Source organism: Hyperoodon ampullatus, assembly GCF_949752795.1.
Source record: "Hyperoodon ampullatus genome assembly, chromosome: X".
NCBI lineage: Eukaryota > Metazoa > Chordata > Mammalia > Artiodactyla > Ziphiidae > Hyperoodon > Hyperoodon ampullatus.
The window spans coordinates 14,008,906-14,036,784 of NC_136913.1; the positions used below are offsets into that span (position 1 = coordinate 14,008,906).

Genomic DNA, 27,879 nt, shown 5'->3' on the forward strand with positions numbered 1-27,879 from the left:
TTATGAAACAAAACAAGATGTAAAGTGGGAAATAAAATACTATGTTAAGGGGCTCCATAACTTTAAAATAAGGACTGAGAATTTGCACTTTGAGGGATTTTATACTCTTTCTGGTTCTTCACCTGTGTTCTGTCCTATTCCTTGTTCCTTATCCAGGGATGATAAATGCGCATACTTCACTTGGTGATACTAATATCTGGAATCTGATCATGATCATTCTAAATGCAACAATTCACTGCATTCTTTTATATAGTGATGTTTTGTATTGGTTAGTTCTTGTGGAAAACATGGTAGATGAAACTACACCCCAAAACCCAAAATCTACCTGCATTTACATTTCTTCTGTGAAACAAGTCCAGATATCACCATCCCAGCTCATTGTTTCTGCAGTGACTTGGTTTTCAGATGCTTCTGTCTTTCCAGTTTCATCACAGTTTTTGCTAAGGACTTGGAGACTGGAGTGACAGGTATATTTGCACTCGCTTTACAGCATTTTATTTCCAGTACATATCATCTCGCAATGTGTTCCCTTGTGGGACATTACAGGATCATTATTTTTTAAATGAAAGTTATGGTTGATGATTGACTGCCCCCTAATTACCCAGAGTGTTTGTCAAAGCCAGTGGGCAGGAGACATAAGCTCTATTTTGCTGTTATATTGACTGTCAAGTTTACAGCGCATCTCTGCTAGCATGGAAAACTTCCTCAACAAGGATATTTAGTGGAGCAGATCTTTGCCAGTGGAACAGATCCCCTCCCCTTCAGGATAAACAGTGAAGAAAATGATCTAATGATCAAATTGGTCCATCCCATGCCTTCAAAATAAGAAACTTATCTAGGATCGGTGTTTCTCAATTTTTTCCCCCATTATTGAGACTTTTCAGACATCTTCTCCTAATAGCTCACCCAGGAAATTTTAATACCATAGATACACTTTTCATCTGTTTACGTACTGTGGTCCTTTGGAGGATTATAAACCATTGTAATACTGAAATTTTTTTCTCCCCACCAAGAACAATTTCCACCCTCTTGAGAATGCATGTCTTGGATGATGCCTGCTAGTGCACACTGACTGAATTCAGATGATGTTTCACCAATTCTATATGCAAGGCCACCATATGCTGGAGTATACAACTCAAGAGGATGTAAGATAGAAAATGGTTCTTTAGTAAGCCAACTGAAATCTCATTCCTCTCCTAAAAATAAGGAAGCCCTAATAACGTTAAAGAGTACATAGTTCCCAAGTCAAAATGGTGCCCAAGTCAAAAAATTTGCAGCCACCAATTCAAGCTCCTCCACGTACAGAGAGGGGCCAGGCTTTGCTCCCAGAAGGTATGACTATGGCCTTGTGACAGCCACCATCTCATTTGCTTGTTTATTAGCACATATTTATTGAGTTCTGTGTAGACTTTCAGCTCCATGAGGGCAGCGACTGTTTTCGATTTTGCTCACCGTTATAGAATAAAGGAAAGAAAGCATGAAGACCGAAAGGGAAGGAAATAGGAAGACAAGGCAGTATGCTAAGTGACTTGAACACTGCCTCTAAGAATATTACATTTAGTGTGAAGGTATATAAACAGTCAAAATAAAATATTGTGATGGTTATAACTGAAAAGATGTATAGATATGGTGAGGTTACAAAGCAGTGGTTAATTCTATCTGGTTAGAGGTGGGAAGAAAATGAAGTGAGTTATGAAAACCTTTATGGAGACAAGGTTGTATTAGAAGACTTACGTGGGCCCCAGGGCACTCTTGCCTTTGTGGTCTCCTTTTTCTACAAAAGCACATTTAAGTGTAATATAATTCTAGTACAAGATGAGTATCATTATCTGGGCAGTCTAGGAGCATGTAGCCTGGAGGCCCACCAAAGACCTCTAGGAGGATGAGAGCTTTAAGTGAGAGAAACTCTAGGACAAGCTGGAAGAGTGGCTGGAAGATGGGGCAGAGTGTTCCAGGCAGAGGCAACAGCTTGTTCAAAGGCCTGGAAGTGAGAGATCTATTAGGATTGGATGAAAGAGAGAGAGACAGAGAAACAGAAGGGGAGAATTGTGAGAGCTGAAGTTAGAGAAGAAGGTGGGGGTCAAACCGCAGCAGGCCCTGTGTTAAGGAGTCTGGCTTTATCCTAGAGAGAATAAGAAACCATTTTTAAAAGCTTTTATGTGAGGAACCAACAGAATCAGGTTTGCATTTTAGATATTCATTCAATCTACATTGCAGCCAAATGACTGGTGAAGGTGTCGTGGATATTCTGGGGGTCCACCCAGGCACCCTCTTTAGGGCCCACATACCCATCCCCAGCTTCTGGAAATAATGGCTTTTGAAGGTTCATGGCTGAGTCCTTCAGTGGGAATTGCCCTCAGCCACAGGGAACTGCCCTTTCCAAGGGCAGATCCTTTCCCAGAGAGCACCCATGACCGTAACTGGCTAATGTAGAGATACAAAGGCCCAGCCACATTATCTCAATCAGGGACAACCTCAGCTCCTAAAATCCCTGAAGGATTGGCTGAGGCCTCTGTTGTAACCATGTTTCTGGTTACTTCTCCCTCTGCTTAATCCTACTCAGTTTCCTATGGCAGCATAATGCTTTAGCACAAACTTAGTGGCCTAAAAAACACACATTTATCATCTCACAACGTCCATGGGTCAGGAGTCTGGGCACAGCTCAACTGGATCCTCTGCTCAGGCTGCAATCAAAGCGTTGGCCAGACTACATTCTCATCTAGAGATTTGACTTCGGAAAAATCCACTTCCAAACTCACTTCAGTTGTTGACAGAATTCATTTCCTTGTGGTTGTAGGACTGAGGATCCCAGCTTCTTGCTGGCTATTGGCTGGAGGCTGACTTTGGTGCTGAGAGGCCACCAGCAATTCCTAGAACCTGCTCACAGTTTCATTTGTGCTTTCCCAACATGCCCACTTACTTAATCAAGCCAGCAAGGAGAGTCTCTGGAACAAGTTTGCTAGCAAGACAGACTCAGATATCATATAAATTAACTTCAGGGGGCTTCCCTGGTGGCACAGTGGTTGAGAGTCCGCCTGCCGATGCAGGGGACACGGGTTCGTGCCCTGGTCCGGGAAGATCCCACATGCCGCGGAGCGGTTAGGCCCATGAGCCGTGGCCGCTGAGCCTGTGCGTCCGGAGCCTGTGCTCCGCAACGGGAGAGGCCACAACAGTGAGAAGCCCGTGTACCGCAAAAATAAATAAATAAATAAATAAATAAATAAATAAACTGCAGGAGTGACATCTCACCAGCTTTGCTGTATTCTATTAGAAGCAAGTCATAGGTCCCCTTCGCACTCACGGACAGAGGGTTACATGAAGGCGTGAACATCAAGAGATGACAGACACCTTAGTGTCTGTCTACCACACATGCCTTCCTCACTTCTTACAGGTATATCTCCTGAGAGCACTCCCCAATAAACCTTCTGCATTCCACTACCCCTCTTAGAGTTTGTATCCACTGGAGGCAGGGAAGTGAGTTAGAGACTACTGCCGGAACACCAACTATGGGTGATAGCAGTGGGAGATTGAGTTGCATATTTTCCTTCTATTAATACATGTATAATAATTATTATTAGAATTTAGAATGATACATGGCCTATCTGAAAGTAAAATCAAGTCTAAAAACTACAGTCTTCAAGCAGGGATACACACAACAAAAATAATTCATTTCTAGGACTGGAGAGGAGATTAAACATAGCATAAAAATTAGGCTTACTATGTTCCACAGTGTGAAAATAAATTACAGACTACAATCAGTCACTTAACAAGAGATGATTAGCACTTTATTAAGTTAGCATAGATTGTACTTCTACAAACTGCAGAAATAATCAATGAATAGAGATGCCCTATTAGAGACTGATAGTCAGGAAATATATATAAGCAACTGTTGGTATGATAACAGGATCAAATTCCACCTTGTATATCAACACGCCCATTTTTATCCAACCCATTTACAGTAATTACTTGTTATTCTTGCTTATCTTGTCATATACAGAGTGATATAAATGATATTCAAAAAGGATCCATTTTCAATGATTTGGACACCATATTATAGGCATTCTCCACTGGAAGAATATTTTTTCTTAGGTCTTTAAAGTGTGATATATATATACTGGCCTGACCTTATTGCTGGAAATGCTTAAATACTAATGCATTTTAAAATCAGTAACTACAAATGCCACATGACTACACTTACACACTGTGCTGTCAGAGAAATATTTTAGAATATTTTGGATAGTCAACAGCTTATTATTCCAACGGTCTTCATGGGTATAATTCATTGCCTTTCAATTTCACGCACATTCAAAATTTCTTACAAAAGAAGAATGGTGAAACAAAATATATAATCTTCCCTCAATGAATTGTGATGTACAGCAGTTGCACAGAAACAAGTGTTGAGTTTCAGGGGGAAACAAAACAGCAGCCGTTCAGAGGGGGGTGAGCCGCTCATCCTCTGTCACAAAGGCATCATTAACGTGCCCTCCCTTCATGTCCAGGGGATCGCAGGGGATGCCATTTTCAATTGTGATTGTGTTTTCCCATTTATCTTCAGTGTCTTCCATTTCAGATGGTCCTTTGTTCTTCCTAAATGCACATAAAAAGAATGACTGGGATCTAGGAAGAGAAAGGATGGTCTTCTGTACAAACATGGAGATCAGGAAAGGGAAGAGGAACCTTAGAATGATGGGGAAAATGGATGACATAGTGTATTTTCAAATAAATTTCAAAGATCATAAAGAGTTGATGAGGTGAAAAGATGCTATCAAGATCAGAAGTCTGCATGGATTATGTATATATATATGTATATGAATGAATATATATATTTATATGAATGAATGTATACACACACATATACATATGTACATTCACACACACAAACTGCATGAAGGAATGTGAGGAAAATATATGGTAAATTGGCAAGTTAAAAAATTTAGCTCTAGGAGAACTTCACAAAAATTGAATTTAAAAAAGTAATAAATTCCTCTCACAAGATTTGACAAATTAATGGTCTGCAAATGTTAGGCAAAAATCAGGTTGAAATGAGATACCAAGAAGCAAACTCACGTTACTTTGCAGAAAGGATGTAACCATTGTAAACTGCAGGTATCATTCCTTGGATCTACTCATTACAAAATAGTTGTATTCATTTGTTAAGTCAGGTTTTTGGAACTCAGAACACATTTTACTAATTACAACTCATAGCTATAATCCCAGGTCATTCCAAAAAATTCTATTTAACAGGTAAATTTTTAAGTTGTTCATTCTCAGACCCTTTAAGGACCATGCTACCCCAATCCAAGCGGTAACCAGATCCTTAATCTTTCCCTGGAGTGTGGGAAAATGTAGCGTTGAATTCAAACATTCTTCCTGTCTTTTGTGAAAGGCCAAGACACTGAGCCAGTTGTGCTTGATATCATAGAGGTAGGGGGAGAAAAGAGATGTGAGTACCTCTAGGCAATCAGAGGGCAGAAGAGTTTCCCTCAGGATTATCACAAGTTAGATGTTGGGGCACCGTGGAGGCATGATGTTAGGCATGAGGCTCCCAGACTTGTCAAAGATTCTCTTGTCCCAGAAATCTGTAGAAACTCCAAAGAGGCAGACCTGAGTGGATCACATGGCTGGGATGGTGGACATTGCTGTGGTGACCAGGATGGACTTCCACCACCATGGAAGTCCCTTAGAAACTCAGTGAATTTCTAGTGGGTGAGGAGGTGGTGAAGATGCCCCAAAGATGATCAAGGTAGAGTTTCCTATTACTCCTACATGAGAACTCATTTCAAAGTGCTTTAAAGAATATGGTGGAGGAAGGCAGAGAAAAGAAAGAGCTCTTGCTTACAAAAGAATGACAACCAATATAGAAGGTGCAACAGAAACAGAAAATCACCAAATAATAATAATTGATTCTGGGCTTCCCTGGTGGCGCAGTGGTTGAGAGTCCACCTGCCGATGCAGGGGACGCGGGTTCGTGCCCCGGTAGGGGAGGATCCCACATGCCGCGGAGCGGCTGGGCCCGTGGGCCATGGCCGCTGGGCCTGCGCGTCCAGAGCCTGTGCTCCGCAACGGGAGAGGCCACAACAGTGAGAGGCCCACGTACTGCAAAAATAATAATAATAATAATAATAATAATAATAATAATAATAATAATTGATTCTGATGACGCTCCTCAATGGATACTAAACCACTGAGTGGGAGATGACTAAGGAATAGGATACTCACAGGGTCTCAATGTAACACCCCTATAAGCAATGTACTAATTATAAAGAGACATTTGTTTTTTGTAAAGGGAGAAATTTGGTGAATATCACCAACAATGAGACAAACTGACAAGTGCCTCTAGATGTGATGCACCAAGAAGATATATTTTTTAAAAATAAAATTGTGTTCCGTGTTCCTGCCCTACCCCATCACCAAATTTTTTTGACCTGAATCTCTCAGGAGGAACTAATCAGACAACTCCAAATTAAAAGATATTTTGTAAAACAGCTGACAGCATAGAGTAGGCACTCAACTAATGTGCTTAGAGTTGGATGGACAGACATATGAGTAGGTGGCTAGCTAGTTAGACAGATAAATGGATGGATCAATGAATGTAGATCAATGACTGGTTGGCTGGATGATGAATTAACAGATGGGGGGATGAATGGGTGGATGGACGATTGGACGGTAGTTGGGTGATGGAACAAAGAACTGGATGGAAGAATGGATGGACTATGCTGTAGGCAAAGTTACTCAGACAGCAGCCCAAGGTAGATTTTGAATGGGATCTATCAGAAGAAAGAGAAAGACAGAGGGAAGGAAGGGAAGAAGGGAGGAAGGGAGGGAGGAAGGGAGGAAGGAAGGGAATGTACACATGTGATATTTCTTGTATTTACTGAATAGTTATTTTTTCAAAAGGATGGAGGAAAGTACTCATTTTCACACCTTAGGAATTAGGAGTGAGTACAGATTTTGCCAGGCTTCACTGATGGTTTATTAGATAATTTCAAATAGGTGGAGTTTATGAAGAAAAGTAAAGTAGCATTTCAATACTGTAGATCCCACTGTCATCACTTGAAAGTGTTTTGCCATTATGCATTCCACTGTCAAATGTCAAAATGTATCACTACAGGCCCAATGCTGGGAGTGGAAGTCGGGGGGTTGTAGTCCCAGAGACCTAGGTAAGGACAGGCTGCTGTGTTTTCCCTTGCTCAGGGTGAAGATACTGCACTGCCCATCCCAAGCATCAGTGGTCAACGATCAGTGCCAGTTGGAGTAGGCATACAATTTCCTGTGATGAGAAGGTCCTCCAGCCAGGTGAAACCACCTATCAGAGGACTAGAATTCTTTGGCCCCTCCTCCTGTAGACAGGGGTATCTCGTCACTTTCCACATCGTCCAGAAAGCAAAGACAACTGACATTCTATAACCATCGAACACATCACTTCCATTCATAGTATCCAACATTCATTCAATAACTATGTTTTGAGTGCCTACTATGTGTTGGAAGAGACACAATTCTTGTCCTAAAGTGAAAAGAAAGGGCTCAATAAAAAAGAAAAACTCCAAATTTCACTCATCCTCCCCTCCTTTTCATGGATTATAAAAGAGAGGAGTGATGTTTCAGTAAGAATGACACCCTAGCGACAAATGTATATTTATAAATTATCATCAAAAATGCCTAGCTCATGCAATTTCTCCCCAAGTCACTCCTCATTGGGCTTGGAGTGAATAATAATTCTCCATAACAATAAATAGGCTTTTAACAGTCAAGTTTTACCCTGAAATTTGTGTATGTAAGTATGAAATTCATATTACAAAAATCCTTGTGGATGGAGCATTCTGAAGTAGGTGGCAATGCAACAGCAGTCTTAGAAGTAATGGTTGCCAGTGTTCATTTGCCGGTCTCTTCAGTTTAAAAAAAATGTTTTTACAGAATTAGAAGAAAAATTGCAGAGAGCTGGACACTTGCAGATCATGGCAAGAAATCCTGCCTCCCCTCCCCCCGCCAACCACAAAGGAAAAATAATCCACCAGGCATCACAAGGAATGGGGAAGAACAAAAAAGGGAGATGCAGATGGATGAGGACAAGTTTCTCTTCTTTAGAAGGATTTCTTAATCAAAAAGATTCTGGGGCTTCCCTGGTGGCGCAGTGGTTGAGAGTCCGCCTGCCGATGCAGGGGACACGGGTTCGTGCCCCGGTCCGGGAAGATCCCACATGCCGCGGAGCGGCTGGGCCCGTGAGCCATGGCCGCTGAGCCTGCGCGTCCGGAGCCTGTGCTCCGCAACGGGAGAGGCCACAACAGTGAGAAGCCCGCTGTACCGCAAAAAAAAAAACCCCAAAAAGATTCTGAGCAAAATCGCTGTGGAAATTTATCAAAAGGAGAGCTGTGTCCATGACAAATTAGGTACATCTTATTCTTCTGTGACCTTAGATCTACTTGTTCACAGTCTTGGCATTGCCAGGCTTCACAAACTGCAGTGTCAGTAACTTGCTGGCTGGCGGACATGATAAGAAGCTCAAAGGTTGTCTAACAGTAATACAGCCCTTTGTCACATTGCATAGTGTGTCCTGTAATAAACTGAGTCACTGCCTGCACATTGCTCTAAGTATAATAAAACTTAACTATCTTTTTGGATCATTCTGATTTGATGTTCTGCTAAAAACATGAATTCTTTTTCCTGAAAAATAAAAATGAGTGTTAATGACTTCCACTGTTCCTGCATGTCAGGTGGTTCAAGAAGAGGATTAAAAAAAAAACCCGTGACTAAAACACCTGAAACTAGCTCTTAGAAGCCTTAGTGTGGCTATTTCTTATAAATCCAGAGAGAAGATGGGCAAAAGAGGGGACAAAAAAGTACAGGCATACCTCGGAGATACAGCAGGTTTGGTTCAACCGCAATAAAGCGAGCCACACTATACTGTAGTCTATTAAATGTGCAATAGCATTATGTCTAAAAAAAATCACAGTACATACCTTAATTTAAAAATATTTTGGAGATAAAAAATGCTAACCATCATCTGAGCCTTCAGCGAATTGTAACCTTTCTGTTAGTGGAGGGTCTTGCCTTGAGGGCTGCTGACTGATCAGGGTGGTGGCTGAAGGCTGGGTGGGTGTGGAAATTACTTAAAATTAGACAAAAGTGACGTTTGCTGCATCGACTGACTCTCTTTCATGAATGATTTCTCTGTATGTAACATGCAACGCTGTTTGATAGCATTTTGCCCCCAGGAGAACTTCTTTCAAAATTGGAGTCAATCCTCTCAAACCCTACTGCTGCTTTATCAACTAAATTTATGTCATATTTTAAATCCCTGGTTGTCATTTCGACCATCTTCGCAGCATCTTCACTAAGAGTAGATTCCATCTCAAGAAACCACTTTTTGGGCTCATCCATAAGAAGCAACTCCTCATTTGTTAAGGTTTTGTCATGGGATTGCAACGATTCAGTCACATCTTCAGGCTCCACTTCTAGTTCTAGTTCTCTTGCTTTTTCCACCACATCTGCAGCTGCTTCCTCCACTTAAGACTTGAACCCCTCAAAGTCATCCGTGATGACTGGAATCAACTTCTTCCAAACTCCCGTGAATGTTGATATTTGGACCCCTTCCTATGAATCATGAATGTTCTTAATGGCATCTAGAATGGTGAATCCTTTCCAGAAGGTTTTTGACTGACTCTGCCCAGATCCACCAAAGGAATCACTGTCTATGGTAGCTGTAGCTTTATGAAGTGTATTTCTTAAATAATATGACTTGAAAGTCTACATTACTCCTTGATTCATGGGCTGAGGAATGGATGTTGTGTTAGCAGGCATGAAAACAACATTAATCTTGTTATACATCTCCATCAGACCTCTTGAGTGACTAGGTGCATTGTCAATGGGCAGTAATATTTTAAAAGGAATCTTTTTCTGAGCAGTAGGTCTCAACAGTGGGCTTAAAATATCCAGTGAACCATGTTGTAAACAGATGTGCTGTCAACCAGGCTTTGTTATTCCATTTATAGAGCACATGTAGAGTAGATTTAGCATAATTCCTAAGGGCCCTGGGATTTTCACAATGGTAAACAAGCACTGGCTTCAACTTTGAGTCACCAGCTGCATTAGCCCCTAACAAGAAAGTAAGCCTGTCCTTTGAAGCTTTGAAGCCAGGCATTGACTTCTCCTCTCTAGCTATGGAAGTCCTAGGGGGTATCTTCTTCCAATAGAAGGCTGTTTCATCTACACTGAAAATCTATTGTTTAGTGTAGCTACCATCATGAATTATCTCAGCTAGATCCTCTGGGTAACTTGCTGCAGCTTCTCCATCAGCACTTGCTGCGTCACCTGGCACTTTGATGTCATGGAGACGGCTTCTTTCTGCAAACCTCAAGAACCAGCCTCTGCTGGCTTCAGACTTTTCTTCTGCAGCTTCCTCACCTCTCTCAGCCTTCATAACATTGAATAGAATCAGGGCTTTGCCTGGATTAGGCTTTGGTTTAAGGGAATGTTGTGGCTGGTTTGATCTTCTATCCAGACCACTGAAACTTTCTCCACATCCGCAATAAAGCCGTTTCACTTTCTTAGCATTTGTGTGCTCACTGAATTAGCACTTTTTATTTCCTTCAAGAACTTTTCCCTTGCGCTCACAACCTGGCTAACTGTTTGGTGTAAGAGGCCCAGCTTTCAGCCTGTCTCAGCTTTCAACATGCCTTCCTCACTAAGCTTAATCATTTCTAGCTTTTGATTTAAAGTGAGAGACATGTGACTCTTCCTTTCACTTGAACACTCAGAAGCCACTGTAGGGTTATTAACTGGCCTGATTTCAATACTGTTGTGTCTCGGGGAATAGGGAGGCCTGAGGAGAGGGAGAGAGATGGGGAACATCCTGTTGGTGGAGCAGTCAGAACACTCAATATTCATCATTAAGTTTGCCATCTTCTGTGCACGTGGTCTGTGGACCCCCCTCCAATTCCAATAGTTACATCAAAGATCACTGATCACAGATCACCATAACAAATATAATAATAATGAAAATGTTTGAAATATTGCAAGAATTACCAAAATGTGACACAGAGACACAAAGTGAGCCAATGCTGTTGGAAAAGTGGTGCAGACAGACTTGCTCAACGCAGGGTTGCCACAAAGCTTCAATTTGTAAAAAACACAGTATCTGTGAAGCACAATAAAGTGAAGCACGATAAAGTGAGGTCTGCCTGTATCGGGTGGCCTACGTAGCTAGGGGGTGTTGAGGATCAGGGTTTGCTCAAGATAAAGCAGTGGCAGCTAAAAGCAGAAACAGTATTTTTGTCTCCCTTCAAACAAGATAGGGCTGAAAAGCCAAGGCCCAAGAACAGCCAGACAAACAACAAAGGACAGACAAATATGATTTCAAAACAGGACCGAGTTAATTACTGGGGAACTGGGACTGTCATCATAATCAGTATGGATGAGTCCTGGGGAAATGGCAGCACTGCTGGAACGATTTTAGTGAGCGTTGCGGCACAGTGAGACTGGTGATGTGATAGCAAAAACAATAAGAATTAGTATCTATTACACGGCAGACTAAGTGCTTTGTACACATCATCTCACCTAATTCTTACTGCAATACTATGTAGATTTTATTATTATCCCTGTTTTTCAAATGCAGGAGCTGAGACTCAAATGTGTAGAGCAACTTGTCTTTCAGAATGGAATGAGACTGGTGAAAGGAGTAGACCTAGAACTCTATTTCATCTCCCCAGGCTTCGCTCAAAACACATATTTGATTCCTATTGAGTGTGTACATTTAAGAACAGCAAAGTAAAACAATTATTAGCTCTAACATTTCTGTTTTCACTTACATTTCTATTTTCAAGACAATTTATTCACTTAACTGAGACTCTATAAGAATGTGTAGTTTCAGTATATGAAAATATTGGCTGACCCCAGCCCCTTGTGTGAAAAAAATTCATAGAAATCCAAATGCACTTCCCTTTACTATTGACCTTATGGGAAGAGAAATATAACCAGAAATAAACCAAGTGAATTTACTAGTGACTCTGCTCAACTGCTAGCATTAGCTAGGGTTCAATGTCCTGAGTCCTTGACCTGGCTTTGTTACAACTACAAGATTATCATCTCCTTATAGGCAAAGACCACCTATGTTATCTATGTACGTCTCTTCCATGATACATTCTAGAGCTCCTATCACATAATGGATAGTCAATAAAGGGATAAGATATTTTTACCTCTCTGGGCCTTGGCTTCTGGAGAGATGGATTCAGATCATTGTTTAAGATCCCTTCCTGGGGCTTCCCTGGTGGCGCAGTGGTTGAGAGTCCGCCTGCCAATGCAGGGGACACGGGTTCGTGCCCCGGTCCAGAAAGATCCCACATGCCGCAGAGCGGCTGTGCCCGTGAGCCATGGCCGCTGAGCCTGCGCGTCCAGAGCCTGTGCTCCACAACGGGAGAGGCCACAACAGTGAGAGGCCCGTGTACCACACACACAAAAAAAGATCCCTTCCTAAGACAATAACATTATAACAGTCTATTTATATGCAGGAGTCTTGAATCAATTCTACTATATACATACAAGTCTGAAATTGTGCTGTGCCTGTGACTCTTCTTTTATAGCACAAAGTGCCAGGTTACATAGAATTAGCACTTTGTAACTGCTTTTTGATGATGATGCTTCTTTACATTGATATAGCACTCCCCAGTGTATGAAGCACTTGTGTGTATTCTCCAATTTTGTCTTCCCATCATCATAACTATTTAAGAAAATATTATCCTCATTTTCCATATATGACTGGATCAAGGTCATTCAGCTAAAAAATGCCAGGGCATGAGACTGGAACCCAAAACCAGGAGTATTGATCCAGTGCTCTTTCAACTAAAACACACATCACATCATCGACTTCATCACCATTAGCATTATCACATCACCCCCACCATTACAGTGATCACTATCACCATCACCACCATCACCATTACCATAAAGCTGACCAGAGAGCTAAAATATCCACTTCCAGGCTGGGGCTAGACACAGATCTAGTACAGACATCACTGTCAAGTATATGCAGTTCATCTTGGTTGTCTTCCCACATACCCAACTCCCTAATTGTTCCCCAAAAGAAAAAAAAATCACTTTTCTAACTTTTTTCCTTCAACAAATCTCTCAATTCTGCAAACTGCTGTTCTTAACTAGATGGTAATAGAGAAACAACCTCCTCGAATTATTTCCCGAAGAGGCGGCAGTTGTAATGGCATGTTGAAACTGGCTGGTACAGGCTTGCTAGAGGTGATTCAAACACTCAGAAATTTCAGACTGGATAGGAAGTCAGCAAATGCTACAAATCAGGGTATATATTTTTTTTACACAGCTGATTAGTCAGTCCACCACTATTATAGTAAACAGCAGGCCTAATAAGATCACTTGCCTTTTAAAATAGGTGTTTGACCTATCCTTCTCAAACTCTTCCAAAATATAGCAGAGGGAGGAACACTCCCAAACTCATTCTAAGAGGCCACCATCACCCTGATACCAAAACCAGACAAAGATGACACAAAGAAAGAAAACTACAGGCCAATATCACTGATGAACATAGATTAAAAAATCCTCAACAAAATACTAGCAAACAGAATCCAACAGCACATTAAAAGGTTCATACACCATGATCCAGTGGGGTTTATTCCAGAAATGCAAGGATTCTTCAATATACACAAATCAATCAACATGATACACCATATTAACAAATTGAAGGAGAAAAACCATATGATCATCTCAATAGATACAGAGAAAGCTTTTGACAAAATTCAACACCCATTTATGATAAAAACCCTGCAGACAGTAGGCATAGAGGAACTTTCCTCAACATAATAAAGGCTATATATGACAAACACAGCCAACATCGTCCTCAATGGTGAAAAACTGAAACCATTTCCACTAAGATCAGGAAGAAGACAAGGTTTTCCACTCTCACCACTCTTATTCAACATAGTTTTGGAAGTTATAGCCACAGCAATCAGAGAAGAAAAAGAAATAAAAGGAATCCAATTCGGAAAAGAAGAAGTAAAGCTGCCACTGTTTGCAGATGACATGATACTATACATAGAGAATCCTAAAGATGCTACCAGAAAACTACTAGAGCTGATCAATGAATTTGGTAAAGTAGCAGGTACAAAATTAATGCACAGAAATCTCTGGCATTCTTATACACTAATGATGAAAAATCTGAAACTGAAATTAAGAAAACACTCCCATTTACCATTGCAACAAAAAGAAGAAAATATTTAGGAATAAACCTACCTAAGGAGACAAAGACCTGTATGCAGAAAACTATAAGACACTGATGAAAGAAATTAAAGATGATACAAATAGATGGAGAGATGTTCTTGGATTGGAAGAATCAAGATTGTGAAAATGACTCTACTACCCAAAGCAATCTACAGATTCAATTCAATCCCTATCAAACTACCACTGGCATTTTTCACAGAACTAGAACAAAAGATTTCACAATTTGTATGGAAACACAAAAGACCCCGAATAGCCAAAGCAATCTTGAGAACGAAAAATGGAGCTGGAGGAATCAGTCTCCCTGACTTCAGACTATACTACAAAGCTACAGTAATCAAGACAGTATGGTACTGGTACAAAAACAGAAATATAGATCAATGGAACAGGATAGAAAGCCCAGAGGTAAACCCACGCACATATGGTCACCTTATCTTTGATAAAGGAGGCAAGAACATACAATGGAGAAAAGACAGCCTCTTCAAAAAGTGGTGCTGGGTCTATTCACAATAGCCCGGAGCTGGAAACAACCTAAGTGTCCATCATCGGATGAATGGATAAAGAAGATGTGGCACATATATACAATGGAATATTACTCAGCCATAAAAAGAAACGAAACTGAGCTATTTGTAATGAGGTGGATAGACCTAGAGTCTGTCATACAGAGTGAAGTAAGTCAGAAAGAGAAAGACAAATACCGTATGCTAACACATATATATGGAATTTAAAAAAAAAAATGTCATGAAGAACCTAGGGGTAAAACGGGAATAAAGACACAGACCTACTTGAGAATGGACTTGAGGATATGGGGAAGGGGAAGGGTAAGCTGTGACAAAGGGAAAGAGAGGCATGGACATATATACACTACCAAACGTAAGGTAGATAGATAGTGGGAAGCAGCCGCAGAGCACAGGGAGATCAGCTCGGTGCTTTGTGACCGCCTGGAGGGGTGGGATGGGGAGGTTGGGAGGGAGGGAGATGCATGAGGGAGGGGATGTGGGAACAGATGTATATGTATGACTGATTCACTTTGTTATAAAGCAGAAACTAATAAAAAAAAAAAAGAAAAAAAAAAAGTGGTGCTGGGAAAACTGGACAAGTACATGTAAAAGTATGAAATTAGAACACTCCCTAACACCATACACAAAAATAAACTCAAAATGGATTAAAGACCTAAATGTAAGGCCAGACACTATCAAACTCTTAGAGGAAAACATAGGCAGAACAGTGTATGACATAAATCACAGCAAGATCCTTTTTGACCCACCTCCTAGAGAAATGGAAATAAAAACAAAAATAAACAAATGGGACCTAATGAAACTTCGAAGCTTTTGCACAGCAAAGGAAACCATAAACAAGACCAAAAGACAACCCTCAGAATGGGAGAAAATATTTGCAAATGAAGCAACGGACAAAGGATTAATCTCCAAAATTTACAAGCAGCTCATGCAGCTCAATATCAAAAAAAACCAACAACCCAATCCAAAAATGGGCAGAAGACCTAAATAGATATTTCTCCAAAGAAGATATACAGACTGCCAACAAACACATGAAAGAATGCTCAACATCATTAATCATTAGAGAAATGCAAATCAAAACTACAATGAGATATCATCTCACACCGGTCAGAAAGGCCATCATCAAAAAATCTAGAAACAATAAATGCTGGAGAGGGTGTGGAGAAAAGGGAACCCTCTTGCACTGTTGGTGGGAATGTAAATTGATGCAGCCACTATGGAGAACAGTATGGAGGTTTCTTAAAAAACTACAAATAGAATTACCACACGACCCAGCAATCCCACTACTGGGCATATACCCTGAGAAAACCATAATTCAAAAAGAGTCATGTACCGGGCTTCCCTGGTGGCGCGGTGGTTGAGAGTCCGCCTGCCGATGCAGAGGACACAGGTTCGTGCCCCAGTCCAGGAGGATCCCACATGCCACGGAGCGGCTAGGCCCGTGAGCCATGGCCGCTGAGCCTGCGCGTCCGGAGTCTGTGCTCCGCAACAGGAGAGGCCACAGCAGTGAGAGGCCCGCATATCGCAAAAAAAAAAAAAAAAAAAAAAAAAGAGTCATGTACCAAAATGTTCATTGCAGCTCTATTTACAATAGCCAGGACATGGAAGCAACCTAAGTGTCCATCAACAGATGAGTGGATAAAGAAGATGTGGCACATATATACAATGAAATATTACTCAGCCATAAAAAGAAACGAAATTGAGTTATTTATGGTGAGGTGGATGGACCTAGAGTCTGTCATACAGAGCGAAGTAAGTCAGAAAGAGAAAAACAAATACCGTATGCTAACACATATATATGGAATCTAAGGAAAAAATAAAAAGAAGGTCATGAAGAACCTAGGGGTAAGACGGGAATAAAGACACAGACCTACTAGAGCATGGACTTGAGGATATGGGGAGGGGGAAGGGTAAGCTGTGACAAAGCGAGAGAGTGGCATGGACGTATATACACTACCAAATGTAAAACAGATAGCTAGTGGGAAGCAGCCACATAGTACAGGGAGATCAGCTCCGGTGCTTTGTGACCACCTAGAGGGGTGGGATAGGGAGGGTGGGAGGGAGGGAGCCGGAAGAGGGAAGAGATATGGGAACATATGTATAACTGATTCATCTTGTTATAAAGCAGAAACTGACACACCATTGTAAAGCAATTATACTCCAATAAAGATGTTAAAAAAAAAAGAAATGAAGAGTGGGAAAGACTTCTGATGCAATGGAGACTTAATAAAGATTTGATTTTGAATCAATTAACAAAAATGGGACCTAATGAAACTTCAAAGCTTTTGCACAGCAAAGGAAACCATAAACAAGACCAAAAGACAACCCTCAGAATGGGAGAAAATATTTGCAAATGAAGCAACGGACAAAGGATTAATCTCCAAAATTTACAAGCAGCTCATGCAGCTCAATATCAAAAAAACCAACAACCCAATCCAAAAATGGGCAGAAGACCTAAATAGACATTTCTCCACAGAAGATATACAGACTGCCAACAAACACATGAAAGAATGCTCAACATCATTAATCATTAGAGAAATGCAAATGAAAACTACAATGAGATATCATCTCACACCGGTCAGAAAGGCCATCATCAAAAAATCTAGAAACAATAAATGCTGGAGAGGGTGTGGAGAAAAGGGAACCCTCTTGTACTGTTGGTGGGAATGTAAATTGATGCAGCCACTATGGAGAACAGTATGGAGGTTTCTTAAAAAACAACAAATAGAACGACCATACGACCCAGCAATCCCACTACTGCGCATATACCCTGAGAAAACCATAATTCAAAAAGAGTCATGTACCAGTATGTTCATTGCAGCTCTATTTACAATAGCCAGGACATGGAAGCAACCTAAGTGTCCATCAAAAGATGAATGGATAAAGAAGATGTGGCACATATATATAATGCAATATTACTCAGCCATAAAAAAATGAAATTGAGTTATTTGTAGTGAGGTGGATGGACCTAGAGTTTGTCAAACAGAGTGAAGTCAGTCAGAAAGAGAAAAACAAATACCGTATGCCAACACATATATATGGAATCTAAGAAAAAAAAAAGGTCATGAAGAACCTAGGGGTAAGACGGGAATAAAGACACAGACCTACTAGAGCATGGACTTGAGGATATGGGGAGGGGGAAAAGCTGGGACAAAGTGAGGGAGTGGCATGGACATATATTCACTACCAAACGTAAAATAGATAGCTAGTAGGAAGCAGCCGCATAGCACAGGGAGATCAGCTCGGTGCTTTGTGACCACCTAGAGGGGTGGGATAGGGAGGGTGGGAGGGAGGGAGACACAAGAGGGAAGAGATATGGGAACAAATGTATGTGTATAACTGATTCACTTTGTTATAAAGCAGAAACTAACACACCATTGTAAAGCAATTATAGTCCAATAAAGATGTTAAAAAAAAAAAAAAAAAACCAACTCTACCTGAGATTTGAGCCCATGGTCAAGACCATATTCTCCAAAGACCATCTCCACGCTTGCTTGATCCTTAGGAGTGGGGCTAATTTGTGGGAGAAAATGTCTAGGCACCATGTCAGAATAAATTTCTTAAAATCATGTGGTTGGAATGGCATTGCTGGACCTCATTTGTAGTTATATTGGTCGAGGATATAGTCAAATATATACTGATAAACTTCCATCGTCAAATAAAATAAAATATTTATGAAAAAAATAAAATAAAATAGGTGTTTGTTAACTAATAAAATCTCAAGCAATAAGCCATTGAACTGGAAAATTTTCTGCAGTATGGTGGCCATATCTGGATGGAAAAGAGAGCTTTTTCCAGCATCCCTTAATCACAGAAATGGGTTAAGCTCATCTTGGATAATAATAATTACTGTTTATTTAGTACATACTATAACCTAGGTACTTTATACACATTTTCTCACCCAATCCTCATTTAAGTCTTATGAGACATTATCTCCCTATAACAGATGGAGAAACAGACCCACAGAAATTACATTACACAACCAAGGTCACTCAGCTAAAGGGTATAACTAGTATTTGAGTTCACCTAGTTTGGGCCCCCAGTGACTGCATACTTTCCACCCAGTGGTTCTGAACAGTCAATGGAATGCTGTTATTGACACAGCTAACAGAATAGTTAAAGCTTTACTTGAGAAATTTCTTCAGTAGTAAGTATAAAGATGCACATGTCTTAGACGACAATGGCACTCTTCTCTGCAGAAGCAGAATGGTGATTCAGATGACCCTGTGGTCCCTCCTGGTCTTCTAGGTTTAAGATTTTGTATCACACAAACTATGTTCATTATTACCTAATGTATGAATTGGATTCTTGAACAAATCTTTGTCTTCCTCAACACTAAAGACTTTCAGGGGCAACTCCTATTTTTTCCACAATTAGAAAAGGCTTTCATCACAATGATCAAGGCTCTCCCCACTTCGAACTGCACCCTCTCCCCGCCTTTGAAGCAATACTTTGCCCAAGAAAAACCCACCGAATTTTTTCCGTATCAAATGGAAAACCAACAAATCAATTTCTCTTCAGAAGATTGTCATAACTGTCCTGACTCTATTTGCTAATTATTGATGCTCTCCAGGTGGACACAGGAGATTTGTCCATCTGTTTCCTGGTTTGAACATGAACTAAATTTGTGAAGGCGAGGTTGTGACAACAGCCTCCCTTCTCCTGGGCAACAGATTATGATGCTACACACTCAGTTATTATATTACTGCAGAATCTGCTCAGAAGGAAGAGATAGCTGATCCCCGCACTAACGAGCTGAAAGATCAGCAACTGGCAGGATAAGAAAATAATAGTAACAGCTAACAGCAGTAGTGCCAGGCACTACTTCAAGAACTCTATTAACTCTTTTGATCCCAGCAAATTAATTCTTTCGAATATACCTCACTGTCACTCGAGCAACGTTATCTATGCACAGACAGTAAAGAAAAGTTTAACCAACTTGACTCTAGCACCACAAACCATATCCTCTTGAGCTTGGTTTCCCTGACTCATTGCCTGTATTTCCTGATATCCATACAGTTAATGGATTACATACAAGAGCAGAGTATAGGCAATAAATACTTTGAATCCAAGCAGTCTATCTCCAGAGCCCATTCTTCTACCTCCTTCACCATATTGTACTAGTGAGGAAATTGGGAACCAAGGAGATGGCGTGAATTCACAAAGGTTACAATTGTTGGAAACCATAGAATCCTAGCATTTCAGGATTAATATAAAACTTAAAACTATTAAACATAGGTATTAAAATACTGCAAGAGAATATTTCTTAATATTCTGAAAAACAAAACAAAACAGATTAATAATTTGTACCAAGCCTCTCAGCATTATGTGTCATGCCAAGAGCAAGAAAAGCAAGCAAGTACAACTTGATCTTAATCTTCGAGCTTAATTTGGGCACTACACATAAATCACATTTATTCCGTAGCATTTCACGTACCATTTGTGAAAAAAATTATAAAGCCCCAAATTTAAAATGATTACCTTCTGCTAATAACCAGGGTGAACCATATGGAAAGTAGAAAGTCTCAGGAGAAACATTTAGTCAACACACACTTGGCCAAACACAACCTGCATGTCCCGTGTGGGCACCAACCCTTTTGAAAACCAATGTGTGTGCCTGTGATTCCCACTTACCAGAATTCCTCTTCCTTGGTATCAGAAGGGAAGGTTTAGAAGCATGAGAGTGTCTACTGAAGAGTTGAGGACTCTCTCCACTTCCCCTCTGGATCAGAGGTGCTTGTAAACAGAATTATTTTCTCCTTTCATTGTCCTAAGAAGTCTTGTCTCCTCTCTACCTAAATAACTCTCCCACTGATCTGAAATTCTCTAAAACCAATAATTTAGACAGCAAACTTTGCATGTGCCCCAGAATCCAGCTAAATGAACTCCAGGAGTGGGACTCTAAATGTAAGTACTTAAATTGGAAGCTCTGAAACTAAGTGAATTAGAATAGCCTAGATATTCATTAAAACATATTTTCTTCAATTGTACATCAACTAAACTTCAATTAAAAGAATGCACCTCCTTCAGAGAATCGACTTTAGTGGGTCTGTGGTAGGGCAAAGAACCTATATTTTAAACAACCGTTCCAGGCAATTCTAATGCAGGAAGTTGATTCAAAGGCCACTGTGAAGAACACGGGTCTATATAAATCATAGGCACTAGAGGGAAGAGCATCCATCAAAGGGAGGGAATATAAAACATCGCAAAAGTGTGTAGTACAAGATGGCGGCTGCAGGCACTGGAAGAGGCAGGCCAAGGTGAGGAGGCATGAAAAGGACTATGGAACTACTAGTCTTTGGAGGTGGATGACTAGCAAAGATTAACTCTGCCTACCCAAAAAGTCTGCTTAGCTCTGTATATCCAGCTTACAAAATCATAACCCAGATATTAAAACCAACTCTAGATATAAAACATTCACATGGTGTAGAATAGAAAGAAAGATAGTAATGGAAGGACTCATAGTTAACTAAGGGACACGGACTCCAAAAAGTCTCCAAAAACAAGAGCATAAGTGATATTTTGAAAAATCACCAATTTTTTCAGTTTCAGATATAACGCATTTTCTTCAGCTAGGGGAAAATCCTCTCCTTGTTTTTCCAAGTCATGAGTAAACAAGAAAATGTTCTTTAAATCACTCCCTTTAAATATCTTACCTTCTATGTTGCCGGATTCCTGACAAAATCAATAGCATGGTTGCCACTATGACGATGCAAAATATCACACCAAATATAATAATCCAGATGGGCATAGATGGGTCAGTAGGTGGTGCAAGAGTGGAAGGAATTCTTAAAAATTCCAGAGTCTGGTCATTCAAAAAGAAGGCATTGTTGATCCGGTTCCTATTCATTCTAAAATACAATGATGATTAAAAACAAACAAAACAAGACAGAAGAAACATTAAAAACAGAAGGTATAACCCTATCTCCCCATGATATAACTATCTCTATAAACAGAGCATCCCCCTAGCAGGAGACTTCAGGTTGAACAGACAGTTTGATGAGGACAATCATGCTGTGGCTTTCTGTCTATAAGTGGCAGTGCTGGTTGCCAGAAAGATGCTTCTCTATGTACTACTGCCCTCCATTGTTGATAATGTCCTAGAAGTAACTGGAAGTCTTGAGCTTTGAGCTCTGCCCACCATGTTTTATTTCCTGAGAGGCAGCATGTAGATTAAAATGACAGAACTCTATTTAAGGTGCCTTACATAAATACCAACAGCCTGAAAAGATAAAATAATATGCAAAAAGTGAGTGATAAATATGAGAAGAAAAAACAAAACCAGCAGCAGAAAAGAGAACACGAAGCCAGGAGCAGCTGCAAATCCATCAATTTGATCTTTTTTTTCATTCAATTCAACAAACATTTGCTGGAAACTTACTAAGTACCAGATCCTGTGCTAGGTGCTGGAGATACAAAATGAAATAAAAATACCCAAGGAGCTTACAGTCTAGAAGAATGGCCCATCAGTCCCTCCACAATCACAGTGCAAGAGGTAAATATGGGCACAGTGAGAGCACAGCAGAGGGGTAAGTACATCATAGTAAAGTGTCACAGCTGCTTTCCTAAGAAGGCAACTTTTGAGCTGTGCTTTGAGGGACAAGTAGCAGTTCTTTAGACCAAAGTGTGCAGTGAGCATAGGAATTGGAGACATGGTATGTAGTATGATTTGTTGCGTCAGCTGCAAGTAGTTCCATATGACTAAAGTAAATGGTGCTTTAGGAGTCCAAAAGTCTAGAAAAATATGAAGGTAAATGCATTACTTTTCCCAGGGAAAATCTGTATTTTTGGTGGTAGTGGCACTTTGGGAGGGGTTGGTGGCAGTTAGGGAGGGGTTGGTAGCAAAAACTTATTTGACTGAAACTAAATTTCTAACTGGAATTTGCAAATTAGATGAGGAGATTTCTTGGAGATACTGTGTGGCCTTTACTGAATTCACACTAGACAAGCTGACTTCAACAACCTCCAGAGCAGCACTGAAACCAGAATATAATGTGAACCTTACGTGTGATGTCAAATTTTCTAGGAGCTGCGTTTAAAAAAAAAAGTAAATAGTAACAGGGAAAATTAATTTTAATAACATATATTTTGGGACTTCCCCGGTGGTCCAGTGGTTACGACTCTGAGCTCCCAATGCAGGGAACCCAGGTTCGATCCCTGGTCAGGGAACTAGATCCCACATGCCGCAACTAAGAGTTCGCATGCCGCAACTAAAGATCCCACATGCCACAACTAAAGCTCCCCTGTGCCGCAACTAAGACCCAGCACAGCCAAATAAATATTTTAAAATATACATATATATTTTGCCCACTATATCCAAGAAATTATAATTTCAACATGTAATCAATTTTAAGTTGGTTCACATTTTATTTTGTGCTAAGTCGCTGAAATTTGGTGTGTACTTTACACTTAGAGCATATCTAATCTTGGACTAACTACATTTCAAGTGCTTGAGAGCCACATGTGGCTGGTGACTACTGATCCTGAACCTGAGAGTAAAAGCTGGAAAATCTCTGCAGACCAGCACCAGGGTATCAGGAAAGACCTCCTTTAGCAAATGAAAATCTATGGGGAGGCATGATTATTCATAAATGTGAAGGAGAATCCCAGCCAGGAAATCTGCAGCAGGGGATAATTTCAATGCAATTATTATTATTATTATTTTTGCAGTACGCGGGCCTCTCACTGTTGTGGCCTCTCCCGTTGCAGAGCACAGGCTCTGGACGCACAGCCTCATTGGCCATGGCTCACGGGCCCAGCCGCTCCGCGTCCTGTGGGATCCTCCCGGACCAGGGCACGAACGAACCCGTGTCCCCTGCATCAGCGGGCGGACTCTCAACCACTGCGCCACCAGGGAAGCCCTCAATTTTTATCAAACTATGGAATGTTTTCTTTTTTTGTAACCTAATTTTGCTAACACGGTAACACAAACCTTCCCACAAAATAATGAACCCCACTACCAAGGTATAACAGAGTAAAGTGAAAAGTTGCTCTGCATTCTCATTCTGTCTACCTGGTTGGTTAGCACTCAGGCTGATAAGAAATTCTAGTTTAGTACAAACTATACCTCCATCTACCACTGAAATCCCCAGGAGGCGTCAATCACCATGGATATCTTCTAGCCAAGACTGGTCTTGAATAAGGCCAGGCCCTCAAAACAGATCAAAAGCAGACATCTTCGAACTGGTCTGTCATCCCCTCGCTTAATTCCATAGGTGTGGATACTCTAGCAGACCGGGAGAAAAAAATATCCCTGCATGTGCTGGCAGCATGCCTGCGTTCAGGTCGTCACTGTTTATTTTTCTAGGTGAACTGAGCAAACCAATTAATCTCCCTGAGCCTCAATTTCCTCATTTATAAAGCAGGGATAATAATAATAGCTCACAAATGATTGGTGTTGATACTAAATGCCACAGATGCGTCAGCACATGCCTTGTGAACCAGAAAATATTATGCAAGCATTAGGCGGAACGAGCATTGTTTTGCCCAACCACATAGGTTCTTCAGCCTTGAAATTCCTACTACCTGCCTTCTAGGTACCATCTCCTTTCTCTTCACTCTATCCTTCCCTCTTGGTATTGTTTCCTTTATTTTCATACAATCCTGATGAGCCCTATCCATTCCCGGACATAAATTCCCATGCTATTGGCCATCCTCACCCCCTCAATAGCCCTTCCTACTAGGGCCTTTGAAACAGACATTTTGTTGTGAACATACTCATCTAGATCTTCGACCTTCACCCTAAACACTCACTCCTCTGCCTCACATTAACTGAAGCCTGGTTTAACCACAGTGCCTTCATTTTCCTTGTAGCCCTCCCTCATCACAGGGCTTGAATAAAATCCCTTTTCTCATGAAATACAATATTCCTATTTCTTACTCCCTAAGTAGTGGCTCTTAGCAGTATTCTTACTGGCAAAAGTGCAGAAACAATTTAGCTCAAACCTTCTTGTTAGGGCTTCCCTGGTGGCGCAGTGGTTAAGAATCTGCCTGCCAATGCAGGGGACACGGGTTCGAGCCCTGGTCTGGGAAGATCCCACATACCGCGGAGCAACTAAGCCCGTGTGCCACAGCTCCTGAGCCTGCGCTCTAGAGCCCGCGAGCCACCACTACTGAAGCCCATGTGCCACAACTACTGAGCCTGCGCTCTAGAGCCCGCGAGCCACCACTACTGAAGCCTGTGTGCCTAGAGCCCGTGCTCCGCAACAAGAGAAGCCACCGCAATGAGAGGCCCACTCACTGCAACGAAGAGCAGCCCCCGCTCGCCGCAACTAGAGAAAGCCTGCGCACAGCAACGAAGACCCAACGAAGCCAAAATAAATAAATAAATTTATTTATTTATTAAAAAAACAAAAGGAAACCTTGTTAAATCATTTCCCATGGGTATAGAGCCTCAGTGCCTTTGCTTCAGCAAAGGAAACAGATGATTATTCACACAAAAACATTTGGCATTTGATTATACACTATCTTAAACATTAATATTTTACAAAGAGCAGATGGGTTCTTTCACTAGATATTTCTCTTTGGTAACGAGAAAAACATGCATTTCAGTAACTTGTAGATAAATCCTTTGTAAGAAGAGTGAACTTTGTTTCATTCTTTTTCAGGAAATAGTTTATTTTGTGAACTCATTCTTCCAGTATACCCTTGCCCAACACCAATCATGTGTGGGATTTGAAGTTTTGACACACATAAAGTACACACTAATTGAAATAAAAACAAATTGCTTCCTCTGCTTCTGTGCAGAAAAGGATACATTTCACTTCTGAAAGTTTGTTATAATCCCAAGGAGAGGAGGAGGGGAACTGTCAGGAAAAAATGGGTAAAACTTCAAATGGGTGAAAAATATGACTGAGTGTCCTGCAAGTCTACCTTTCTGGACAATTTCCACCTTTTATTGTTTTTGAGTTATTTTGCATATCTGTAAGTTGGAGAAAACTGATAAAATGTAAATGATTCTTGTCCACAGAAAATCAAGGTGAATTGTGTCTGGTGGAACACTGCCAATGGATAGACTGGTGTATCTTTTAATAAATAAACATCACCATTCTTCAATTCCTGCATTTGCATGCTGCCTTGAGGTCTCCTTTAAACTGGTTTTAACATCTTACTAGTTCCCTCATTAACTAATAAGATAATAAAATCTTTGATAGCATTTATTTTTAATTTGTATGAAAGTCGTGCTTTTACCTTTTTTTCAAAAAATTATCTTGTAAAGGTAAAGACTTTCACTTTGCTGTACAGTAGAAACTAACACAACATTGTAAAGCAACTATACTCCCATAAAAAAAAAAAAACACCTAAGCATTCGGGCTCGAGAAGGCATATGATGAACCATCACACAAGAGTGCCGTACAAGGTGTTCTTGCCAAAAGAAGACAGTACTAAACCTTCTTAGCTAATGTTTAAACCAGGGCTTCTCAGCCACAGCACAATGGATATTTGGGGATGAACAGTTCTTTGTTGTGAAGTGCTATCCTGAGCACAGGAGGATGTTAACTGGTGTCCCTAACTTCTGCCTACTCCGTCACCAGCACTGTACAACAACAATGTCTCCAGACATTGTCTCATGTCTCCTTGGAGGCAAAACCGCCCCTGGATGAGAACCACTGATCTACACTAATCTCTATTCCAAAATAACGAAATGAAACCTTTGGCATCTTAATAAATAAATCACTGTGAACCAGAGAGAGAAGTCTTCAAAATCTATGAAAACAGCTGAATTAATCAATAACTTGATTTACCAGTGGAAGGCATATTTAGCAGTGATTACCTTATGGCTGACTGTACCTCAACAGCAGGAAGGGTGTGATTCCTTGAAGGATCGGTAACCACAAACCAGAATGACACCCGCTGGGTTACATTGCAAAGTAGGACGTGGGAAATTCTGCAGATGATGAGAAGAAAAAAAGTACATTATGAGCGAATAATACCAAATTGCATTAGATATTCCACTCTGGTGTTATTACCGTCTTAAGAGGTGAAGAAATGTCTTACTAAGAAGAAAATAATATAGGAAATTTCCTTTATTTCAAAATCATAGACTTGGGGATCATTCCTAAAATAAGGAATCTACCAAAAAAGAAACAAAAAACGGAATGGCTCACTAGAGGGCATTAGGTATCTCATTCTTCATCACCTGTTAGCTGACAGCATCCCTGTTCCCTCAACTCTTGGTCTCTGACACAAAAGCCTTTTGTGTTTCCTCATCAGGATCTTATTAGTGTCCTATTCATTCAGCCTTCCACCTCTCAGAACCAGACAAATCTGTTGATTGAGGACTTGCTTCCTCTGTTGGCCACTGTTTCCACCCCTCTCTACTCCAGTAACTGGGGTCGGCCCAACAACAGACCTCCGGATTGAAGTGCTGTAACATTTACCAGCAGGCTTTGAACACTGTTTTTGCGGGTACCTGCTTCCAACTATAAATTGGAAATGTGCCTCACTCTACTCTGTATACCTGGATCACCAGTAGAAATGACAAGAAAGAAATGGCATTAGTGTTGAGATTAGAGACAATCTATATATGAATGTATGAAATGTATAGACGTAGAAAATAAGAGGAGAGTCCACAACAAACCAACATTGTCAGGGTTAAAACATAAGTCCCGAAAGGCTTTCATCAGGTCCTTAAGAATAACATTACAAAAAGTGACATTAGCAACCACTCTAGAAGAAACACACAGCCCCTGTAGAAATACAAGTAAATTCGCTCTTTTCCCTTAAAGGAGCATTCAAGTGCATTTTGTTCATTTTTACAATAGTGAAAGAGAGTGCCCTTCAGTCAATTTTCTGTAATTTTCAGGACCTGGTACAAATTATTATATTTTCTCCCTTTAAATGTCAAGGGCAAAAAGTGGAGGGCTCCCCCGCCACCCAGAGCCAAGCGCCTGGGCCAGCAGGGGGAGCGGAAGGATCCCCTGTGCTCAGAGCACAGGGGCGCCCCGCGAGGACCCGAGTCCGCGGGGCGCTGGCCTGGCGCGCGCAGAACCTCGTGCCCAGAGGTTCCGACGCCACACGAGCCGTCACAAAGCCCGATGCCAACGTTCGCCTCAGCGCCGTAAGCTTCGCGTCTACAGACTTCGGGGCGGCCCAGAAGCCAAAGCCCGTCGAAGGTGCAACCCCG

At 40.9% G+C, this 27,879-nt stretch overlaps 2 protein-coding genes across 3 annotated transcripts in view; both read right to left on the bottom strand.

Annotated features, from left to right (window-relative positions):
* ACE2 (angiotensin converting enzyme 2) overlaps window positions 1-3,331 on the bottom strand; it is a gene marked incomplete at its 5' end in the record, with an annotated part of 52,340 nt that extends 49,009 nt beyond the window's left edge. Inside the window, one exon of the mRNA XM_079727959.1 lies at window positions 3,250-3,331. Within this exon, the coding sequence (XP_079584085.1) occupies window positions 3,250-3,331 (82 nt within the window). The remainder of the gene's footprint in view (window positions 1-3,249) is intronic.
* A 1,099-nt stretch (window positions 3,332-4,430) lies between these two features.
* The window catches only part of LOC307068957 (collectrin), a gene marked incomplete at both ends in the record, with an annotated part of 38,308 nt that continues 14,859 nt past the window's right edge, over window positions 4,431-27,879 (bottom strand). Inside the window, 3 exons of one of the 2 annotated variants that reach the window (XM_079727091.1) lie at window positions 4,431-4,587; window positions 21,410-21,604; window positions 26,527-26,640. In XM_079727091.1, coding sequence (XP_079583217.1) covers window positions 4,431-4,587; window positions 21,410-21,604; window positions 26,527-26,640 — 466 coding nt within the window. The remainder of the gene's footprint in view (window positions 4,588-21,409; window positions 21,605-26,526; window positions 26,641-27,879) is intronic. The other variant, XM_079727092.1, reaches the window with a different exon arrangement.